This window comes from Corticium candelabrum, chromosome 12 (genome assembly GCF_963422355.1).
Source record: "Corticium candelabrum chromosome 12, ooCorCand1.1, whole genome shotgun sequence".
In the NCBI taxonomy this organism is placed as follows: domain Eukaryota; kingdom Metazoa; phylum Porifera; class Homoscleromorpha; order Homosclerophorida; family Plakinidae; genus Corticium; species Corticium candelabrum.
In genome coordinates, this window is record NC_085096.1 from 5,429,555 (window position 1) to 5,439,554 (window position 10,000).

General features: G+C 44.1%; 2 protein-coding genes and 1 long non-coding RNA gene across 3 annotated transcripts in view; 2 read left to right on the forward strand and 1 right to left on the reverse strand.

Moving 5' to 3' along the window:
* Positions 1 to 566, reverse strand: part of LOC134187793 (cytoplasmic polyadenylation element-binding protein 1-like) — a 7,857-nt gene extending 7,291 nt beyond the window's left edge. The window contains exons 1-2 of the mRNA XM_062655952.1: positions 415 to 566; positions 1 to 176 (exon numbers count right to left, since the gene is read on the reverse strand). The exon at positions 1 to 176 is cut by the window's left edge and continues 47 nt beyond it. Coding sequence (XP_062511936.1) covers positions 1 to 136 — 136 coding nt within the window. The 5' untranslated portion in view covers positions 137 to 176; positions 415 to 566. The remainder of the gene's footprint in view (positions 177 to 414) is intronic.
* Positions 567 to 910: 344 nt separating this feature from the next.
* LOC134187794 (uncharacterized) lies at positions 911 to 6,367 on the forward strand. Its single transcript, XR_009971158.1, has 3 exons — positions 911 to 956; positions 1,038 to 1,082; positions 6,168 to 6,367. It is a non-coding gene; the product is annotated as an uncharacterized LOC134187794 (long non-coding RNA).
* Positions 6,368 to 6,705: 338 nt separating this feature from the next.
* LOC134188158 (uncharacterized) overlaps positions 6,706 to 10,000 on the forward strand; it is a 3,319-nt gene continuing 24 nt past the window's right edge. The window contains exons 1-2 of the mRNA XM_062656355.1: positions 6,706 to 6,908; positions 9,573 to 10,000. The exon at positions 9,573 to 10,000 is cut by the window's right edge and continues 24 nt beyond it. Coding sequence (XP_062512339.1) covers positions 6,765 to 6,908; positions 9,573 to 9,884 — 456 coding nt within the window. The 5' untranslated portion in view covers positions 6,706 to 6,764 and the 3' untranslated portion in view covers positions 9,885 to 10,000. The remainder of the gene's footprint in view (positions 6,909 to 9,572) is intronic.

Genomic DNA, 10,000 nt, shown 5'->3' on the forward strand with positions numbered 1-10,000 from the left:
AGCTACGTGTGTCCGAGTCCGACAGCTGCGTCTGGTGGCTCGAAGACACGATGGAGTCGTAGTAACTCGGGATGACGAGCTTGGCTGCCTCGTCGTCTTCCCACGCGGAGAAACGGTCTGGACTCTTCCCCGTCATTGTGCGCTTGACCAACACGTGTTGTGTCTTCGACGGACCGCTGAAATGATAAAACCAAGACTTACTCACTGGGTTTCACGTTTCGCAACGTCGAGCAGTCGTTCACGTGACGTGGCGCCTCTTGCAGAGCAACAAATGAGAAATAAGAAACGACCGTCACGCGAGCGACGGCTACGAAGCTACTCGCTCATGTTTACTTGTACACAAACACATGCACGCATAGCGAATCTGAAAGGGAAAATACGGTGTCGACCATGCAAGCGAAGCCGTCGCCTCACCGGATAGATAGTGCGACGCAGAATGAGAGCAGCTAGAGACAGAAAGAGAGAGAAATAGGAAGCACGCCGGCGCCCGTTCGTCCGACTACTCGGCGAAACGTATGACTGAGTGTTCCACCACGCGTCGCCGCTCAAGTACCAATCGAACGGTCGCAATGCGCAATCGCAGGCCACACGAAAGATTCTAACCTGATGATGACACGACGATTTCCAACCACTCCGGACGCGTCCTCCACATGCAATGACCTAAGAGAGCGTCGCTGCCAGTTGCAGCAACGAGTGAGGCGAGAATGAGGTAGGAGAGAGCGTCTGTGGTGAGCGCGTCAGGTGAAAACAGGCCCTGCCCAAACTCATTCATTCTCTCAATTCACAACGCCTACGCATCGACACCGCTAACGAGTCGTCACTCGACACGAACACGCCCACACGCACAATGAGCCAATCAACGAGAACAATTGAGTGGCCGGCGAGTGACTTGCCTAGCGCGCGCTACGTAGTCGCGTTTACGAAAAACGAGAAGAAACAGAGTCAAAATCTACACGGTAATTTTATATCATGATAATTGGCGAGGAATTAGAACGGTTACAAGTTGCAGTTGTTGTCATCCTGTTGTCACATTCTAGAACACTTGTGGCAAGATACCAGCACGCGTTTAGTGTTGTGATAGAGTGAGTTGAGTCGATTTACATAGTAATCTGGCTGCAGTTGGTCTGCTCGTGTTGTCTAGATATTCATTAATTATTTTACTAGCTGAGCAGAAGTCGAAGTCTAAGCGGGAAAGATTTTATTAGTTTGTTCTCTAGATCCGTTGGCCAAAATTTATTAAGAAATATTTAAATATACCCGGATGTTTAGTAATTCCTCCCAGATCGCTCCTTTCGAAACGACAGGAAGCGTTTGTTGAAAATCGTTTGCAAGAAGAACAGTAAACTCCGTTTTTCTGTAATGTTTCCGAGAATTCGATTTTGTTGCAACGCACTTTCATATTGCCAAGAAGTTCCCGGATATCTTGCAACGTCTGTAGTGGTTGCAGTTTCACGCCATAATTACAGGCCCTTACTAGACACAAGGCCTACTGTGTTTTAGCAACGACGGTATCAGACGTTAAAAGCACAACTCTCGGTTAGATCAGTGCGACGTCTAGACGCCTCTATCGCAGCAAATAACTTCAGGTCGAGTCCTCGAAAGGGGACCGGAGTATTGCAGAGTTGACTGAAACACTGCAGGGACGGAAACTCGCGTCGTCGATCGCATCACATCTGGTCGCCATCTGCGCTTTCGTGTGGTCATCGTGCATGATTACAGTAATCAATATCTGGTTTCCTATTTCTGTGCACGTGCATGCATGACTGTATGGTATCAGCTGTATCTCATTGGTGAGAAGTTTGGATAGTTATTTCTATGAAAACAGTTTGATTGACAATTTCTGTTTATCATCTGTTTGATTAATTACTATTGGCAATTTTTATTTACCAAATCAAATCAATACCTACCAGCTGCAACTCTGCCATACAATGCTAGTCTCGCGTAGCTAGACCTCTGTTCGCCGCGTCATACTTCCGACAAAGTCACGCGATATGAGATGACTTCATTTATACAGGTAAACTGTTCAGTCTGATGACTGATCTACCACATAGTCATGTGCCACTACATTACAACACGTAATTACAGTACTAGTCTATGCTAACATGAAACTAACACACGAACATTACACATGTACATCCCTGTTGCTATCCTCACGTGGAAGATCGATCGAAAGCATGCAAAAGAAGGCTTACTGTCAAGGCTAGATTCGTTTAGTGTCGTGCAATCCATTCTGACAACTAGCTGGACTGGCGGAGTTACCATCCCTAGTCTACAGGCTTCGCCGCCAGTACGGCTTGAAGAGTGGTAGCCTCGAATTTCTACAACAGAAAGCGCGCGAAGTCTAGTCTGGACTACAACGCTACTAAATTGATTTCGGAAGTAGACTACTTATCAAAAGCGATGCTAAATGAAAGTATAACAGCGTAGGATCGTGTTACCTAGATCAACATATCATTTTCATGAGCTCTCACGAACGAAGAAGACACGTTTGCCGTGTTTACGGCGATATCTTGATGGACGGCATGAAACCACGGTTCTTTGATTCTTCGGCAGACCGCTAGCTAGTCTAACAGCTCGACTAGCGAGACTACCGCTCGACCAGTTGTCAAAGGTGATGGTCTAGTAGACCATCACCTTCTACACTACCGACGCTGCTGTGCATGTTCTCTCACCGCAAGCTTGAAAAGACCAAAGAACTGAAGCTGAAACTAAAACTAAGATGTGTGTGTGCACCAGAGTTTTCATCATGGCTCTGCGCGTGCACTTAGCCGCCCTCGAAGATTTCACAAGCGTGCAATCAGCGATAGTGCACTTAGCGTAGCCAATTATTACTAGACCAATCAGAATTTACAACCGACATTCAGGTTTTAAAACGCTGATTGGCTTAGAAGGCTATTTCTGAAATCATTTTAGTACCGTTTTGGCCCAAACTAGAGTTCGCGCGCTGCGGGCGCTCTCAGGTCTGGAAGTTTGAGGCTAGAAGAGTTGTCACGCGGTCTAGAGGCGCATCCGGGTCATGAATTTTGGAAGAGCTCGGACGGGGCTTCCGCGTCGGCTTCAACCGGGAATGTCGCAAGACTAAACGCAATATGGTGTCCGCGAGAAAGTGGAAAGGAAAAAGTGGAAAAGGGGGAGCTAGCGTTAGGACGTCTGCAAAGCAAAGTTTTCTGCAACTACTATTGATCTTTAATTAATTAAGTTAAGTAAACATGTAATCTTATTTAAAAACTACATCATGTTCAGTGATAGTGTCTGTACTCTGGATACTTACAATGATGTATGCCGGACACCATCTAAACCAATACAATTAACAATGAATATAGAAGCAAACTAGAGTGCTAAACCCTTGACCGGTGTATGTAATCACACATCTCGTCAAGTGATAACGTTTGCATACTAAAGTTTTAGCCCAACTCGCTTATCCTAGCTAGGTTTCCAATGCATTCGTTTAGGTATATATATGTGCAAATGTAGACTAGGCGTTGTTCTATGTGCTAAACTCTTATAAAAAGCAAGGAATTAAAGACCATGGACAGGATAGACTCCCGATAGCCTAATTCTTGCTAGCAGCTACCAAACAAAGACAGGTGAAGCCTTACGATGACATCACGTTCGTCTATTGGACGGCAATGACACCACTTCTCGTCTATTGGTCGGACTATCTTTATTTGCATCTGCGCTAATCGAGTGTAAGTACGATCCCCCGTCGAACGACTACTATACCCTTAACCCCGATATTAGCGCCTCGGGTATTAGAGATCTAAAAGAATACTCCTGGAACCAGACGTTTCTCAATATCTATTTTCATCTGCCAGGTCAACGGTAACATCGAGGAACGACAAACTCGACACTCTGCCACAAAACAAAGTCTAATTACCTAACATCGTCTATAGTTGGATCACTTGACCTGTGGCTTTATCCACGCACGGAATCTGTCTATTATTATGTAACAGTTTCGCTGTCCGTTCAAAGGTTGCGCGCGACATTATCGGCTTGACATTCTAAACAATATCGGTTCCGCATGCGTGCATACATTACGCCGATTTCGGGGTAATTTATGAGCGCATGCGAAGACAACGTGTATCAAGTCTCCGAGCGCGCAAAACGGCCTGGGTACGAGGCTATGTGGGACAGGCGGTGGGTGCACCTGGCGTCGCCTGCCTCTTGGTCATCCACATTGCCTCGAAAGAAATGGTTCCGGTGGTGGTAGCTGAGCTGGTGTTTGGGGGCGGATTACTTACGCAACCGTCATGTGCTTTTTAAGTCGGACAACACCACGGTACGCGTGGTGGCAGCGAATCAGAAAGCAACGTGCAGTTGTAACGGTAGAAATAGTGCTAGACATGTTCTCGCTTAAAGTCCAACTCAACACTAACTCTCTACATACTCATAGCCTAGCATACGCCTAGACTACTCCCCCCTCTAAATGAGAGCGAGGTATACATCTTTGTTCCTATGGCTACACTCAAAGAGCCGTTGTTTAGAGTCCTCCCCCACAATTTGATGAGTTTCATCGTCTCATCATCACTCCACGCCGCTATAGCGATATCCGGGAAACTACAAGAAGAATTGCGCTTGCGTCGGTACTGTTAAACGGTGCGGGAGAGTTTACACTTCGCCTGGAACTATTCTGGAATGGTTCTGGAACCACTCTTCTTTGGGTTCTGTTCTGGAATAGAACGCCACCGGAACAGAGCGTTTACACTGCTACTGGGAACTATATTCTAGAACTCGAGAACTGTCCTCAACTGCCAGTGTAAACGGGGTATACGTTACCTCTAGACTAATAAGTACAACGCAACGTTATAACTCAACTCAATCTGTCCATAATAACTAATTAACTAGTTGTACGGTATCCGTAGGCGCCTCGCGTTCGTAAGTAACACGTCCAACGGAGTTTTCAGACGGTCTACTGAAACGCCGAGTCCTAGCTAGACAATACGTATTTGTTGAAACCCTAGCTGTCATGGAAGTAAACATGCAAACTTCCTAGTAGTTTAGATTACGTCTAGAGGCCTGGTATAGGTAGTCGTCGTTTTGCGATCGTGATCAAGACAATTGAAATGTACAGTCTAGGTATGCACTCAGTTCCGTTGTAACGACAGTGGTATGGTATTTACTGACATAGAAATTGATATCAGCAAACATTGACTATCAACAGTGTTAGATGCAGCACAGTGTAGTAAAGGATTGATCATACTGTAAGTATGGGACTAGTGAATAGTTGACTGTAGGTGGCATTCAACTCCTGAAAGTGTTTCTTGGTTGTCAAGTACACACAATCCCTATCTACAATACAAAAAGATGGGGCGACGGAACTTCATGAAGCATTTTCTTCGTCGTTAGGTCACTTGAACGAATCGTTCTTAGACTCATCTGTAGTCGGACACGGAAACGATTTTTTAAGGTAGGCCCTATCATGAAACGTGGTCGTGGGGAGGAGAAATTTGAGATTTGTGTACACACACACACACACACACACACACACACACACACACACACACACACACACACACACACACACACACACACACACACACACACACACACACACACACACACACACAAGCAACGCTGGTAGGTGGCGAGCTGTAGGTGGACTGCGTGGCTTCGTGTTTCCGGGGGAAGAGCACTGATGGACGACGATGCTTCATACGGTTGTAGTAAACGATGTTTTCCTTTCTGCCGCCAGCTTACGAATGACGTAAGTGACCTCTGAGCAACGCTTTACGTTAGCCTAAAGTCTAGTCCACTAAGGCGCTAGTGTATGTGCTTTGCCGCGAGGGACACGTGACTGGTAGAGCCATACGTGGTCGCCATGCAGGGCCGTATGGCGTGTGGTGTGTGCTCTGGTTACACCGCGTTTGTTGATTACTAGAAGGGTTTATCTATCCTGGGGAGTCCGTGTGTGTGTGTGTGTGTGTGTGTGTGTGTGTGTGTGTGTGTGTGTGTGTGTGTGTGTGTGTGTGTGTGTGTGTGTGTGTGTGTGTGTGTGTGTGTGTGTGTGTGTGTGTGTGTGTGTGTGTGTGTGTGTGTGTGTGTGTGTGTGTGTGTGTGTGTGTGTGTGTGTGTGTGTGTGTGTGTGTGTGTGTGTGTGTGTGTGTGACAAACAGTAACTTCTCACTTACTTTTTTGTCTAGAAATTCACGTGCCACTCTCAACACTAGGATTCTGGTGTCAGGAAGGGGAGCTCCAGTGTGCCAAGACATTGTTTTGTCATTAGAATAAAAAATAGTTTTAGCTATGTAACGTACGTTAACAGGCACTACATGCCTGTATTATTGTTGTTCCCTTCTACTTGTATTTTTCGTTGTGACAGCTTACTCCAATAGGAAGTACAGAACACTCCCAATATGATTTGAAGCGACGCTCGACGAAGGTTCACGCATTACTCTAATTAATTAAAGCCTTTAGATAATAAATTTAAAAAATATAAATTTATAAATTCATAATAAAATAATGACTATTTATAATATAAATAAAAATAATAAATTTAATTTTATAAATTCCGTTTGTAAATTACTAGAACGTCCACTTGAAGTTAGTTCATTAAATTAAGCAGTTCTTATTCTTACATAATTTATAAAATATTTAGATTTTTTTTAAAAGAATAAAATGTATGAAAAGACATTTTTTCATCTCTCAGAAATGCATGCGCAAAGAACACTGCAAATGTGTGGTCCGACGAAGCGAGGCATACTAGCACACGCGGGCACCTATGATGAGTGAAAGCGAGATTTACTTTTCGTACGGCTCGTATATGAATGTGGAGCGTCTCAAAGAGCGAGGAGCTGTCGTCTCTCGTCGATGTCTGGCTCGTCTTCTCGGCTACGAGTTGCGATTCGACAAGAAATGTCCGATTCCTGGTGCTGCCTTTGCCAACCTACATCCGTCCACCACAGCTCCAGGTAACGTCTATCAATACCTGACTTGTGTTCTAGACTACACATTAGATTCAGAGCCTAATCCAGGATGCAAACATTTTACGCGCTAGTTTTAGCTTATTAATATCAATTAACTTATTATAGCAATTTAGATTAATTTTTAGTGTTTGTCAATCAGATGTGTGTGTGTGTGTGTGTGTGTGTGTGTGTGTGTGTGTGTGTGTGCGTGTGTGTGTGTGTGTGTTGGGTATTCTGGATTTAATAAAGTTTATTACCTTTTTAGCTCATTGATATCAGCTAATCTACTGTAGCAGTGTTAATGACCATTCAGAGTTTGTCAACTGCGTGTATGTACTGTAGATGTAACATATGTGTATGTTTTGGGTATTCCACAGTTAATTTAATTAATTAATTAAGTAAGTGGTGTCATCTGTTTGTTTCCAAATGTTTGTTTTACTAAAAGATGATCGAGATGGGTCACCTGTAAACTCAAACTTACAGCATGCTGGCTGGGTGGGTCGGTGGGGTGATGACATTGAGTGTGTCATCTAATTTGACGCCATTAAAGAAACAGACCACCCTGCTGCATGGTGGTCTGTCTCCTATCATAGTATCAGTGTGGAAAATAATGGTAGGACATAGAACAATGTCTCACCAAATGTGTTGTTTGTTCGACCAAATACTGCACCAGTGTTGGGATGTGTTTGGACAAACATCCACCCGTATATGATAGTGTAACTTTTGTCTCTTAGCACATGATGGCGTTTCCAATGGTGTAACTGAGCTCTTTCACACAAAGGGTTAACTCGGGTAGGATAACTCAGGTAGAGTATGATAACCCTACTCCAACCAACTTGCGTTCACATGTAGAACACGGGTAATTAAATGCACAAGATCTCTAGTAGAGAGAATACATCGATTGCTTGAAGTTTCTGCTTGAGAATAGGAAAGCAGTAACGCTGATAGTGGAACAGGAGAAGGAGAAGCCATTTGTACGTTGGTGGGATCGACTCTAGTGCGTGTTTTTGTATATTAGGGCGTGTCTTTGCTTAACTCCACTCCCGGTTTAACCCTACTCGGAGCCAGGGTTAGCTTAACCCTTGCTTTTCTCCAATCTTGATCCAGGTTAACTTAGTTTACTAAACTCACATTCACACGACTGGGTAATTGGAGTGTAACCCAAAGTTAACCCAAGTTTACCCTGTGTGAAAGCACTCATTGTTAATTTCATGAATTTATGTGCCTTGTAGCATGCTTTATCCAGAGAAAACCTCAGCTGCCTTTAACGCTATTTCTTCCTTGGAAGTTGGTTATCAAAAATTACATGCAAAAGGACTGCAGTAGGGGAGGCACTTGGTAGTAGCAGGAGGATAAAGAGATATGGAGCATCTGACTACGCATGGGTGGGGTGATATTATTGTGATGGTAAGAGCAGAGTTGTTGTTTACACTGTGCCTTATAGATGGTAAGTTTGAGTTAGCATCAGGTCAAGAAGATGGCTGTCGGAGGAAGCTGCGAGAAAGCTGATCAACGCTCGAACAATGACCTTACAACAAGAAGGCTGGGTTCCCTCACCAAGGTCAGCTTTTGAAAGGACATGCGGATTTACCACGTTCCTGTCTAACTGAGTAGTGCTACCACACTGTAATGATGTGACTGTTACTGTCAACGTCTACGTCTCGTTTTGCAAGTGTGTTTTGCGTCTTGCAGCGAAAGTGTCAAAGCTGTTGTTCTAGCGCTAACTCAAAGTTACCATATTAGGATAGTGGCTCCGCCTGTTACCATCACAACAATATCACCCCACCCATGCCTAAACGGACGCTCCATCTTCTCTCTTTATGTGCTCCTGCTAGTAGTTATACATGTAACACTAGTCTCCCATAGCCAGACCCTTTCCGCCTACATCTTGCCGGCAATCAAAGGTTGAGGCAGTGCTTTAATTGTTCTGCCGTCGTTATCCCACAGCATTCTGGTGGGGTAAAGAGGTGTTTAAACGGTCTTTGGTGGGCTATCGAAATTCATAATGAGCACAATATGAAGCACTTCCCTAGACCCTTTCTCGCTGGAAGGATGTAAGTGGGAAAGTTCTGACTAGGCAGGAAGGGTCTGGCTACGCGAGACTAATGTAAGACCATACAAGAATGTCCTACCTAAACTCAATCTGTCCGAGCAAATAGTTTTCTATTTTCCACACTGTAGTATGTTAATTTGTGAATGGCGAGAACTAGCAGGAGCTACAAAAATTGTTGGCCCAGGGAGACGTTATGATGTTACTCTCTGGTTTGTCACTATAAGAGAGAAGTGGGTGTCAATCTTGTTGATTGAATTTTCTCAATTTTAAACTGTTGAGATGACAAGGTGCAATCACAGGGAAATTGTCGTAATTTATTTAATTAATTAATGAGATAATATGTGGAAAATGCCAATTAGCACTGATTAATGGACTAAGAGGTGAAAATTAGAGACTTGGGCCAAAGTAGGAGTGGGGGCTTACTCGAGCTTTGGACTTACAATTGTACAAGTACTGTACTAAACAATAGACAAGCACTGCTGCATGGTTGAGACTGATATCTGTATCGGGCAAGAGTAGGGGTGGGGGCTTACACAAGCTTTGGGGTTACAATTGAACGAATATGGTCCATCTCTACAGCAACAATGCTGACGTGATTTTTACATATTTGGTTTCAGCTTTGTATGGATTTCTGCATTTTTTTGGAACAAGGCTCGTTGAACCATTTGGACAAGTCGGAAAGGGTAGATCAGGGTCATGCGACTCGAAGAAAGGTGATGGTGACCGTCGTAGACGGCGAACTCGCAGACAAAGAGTATGAAGCTTATGCTTACGTTGCGACACCAGATTATGTAACAGACGGGCTGAGACCGACGAAGGACTACTTGGGGCATCTACTGGAGGCGAGCAGCGAATTACCTGACGACTATGTTCGCTTTTTGTTGTCTTTTAAAGATACTGCCTTAGATGTGAATTCATCTCAATTTTGATCGTTTTTGTGTAGACGTTGGAAATCCCTTTCTATGTGTAGCTTTGTTACTTTAGTAGAGCTGTATGTGGCTATTAAGTCACATGGTCAGATGTAAAAAATTCAGTTTGGAAGCAA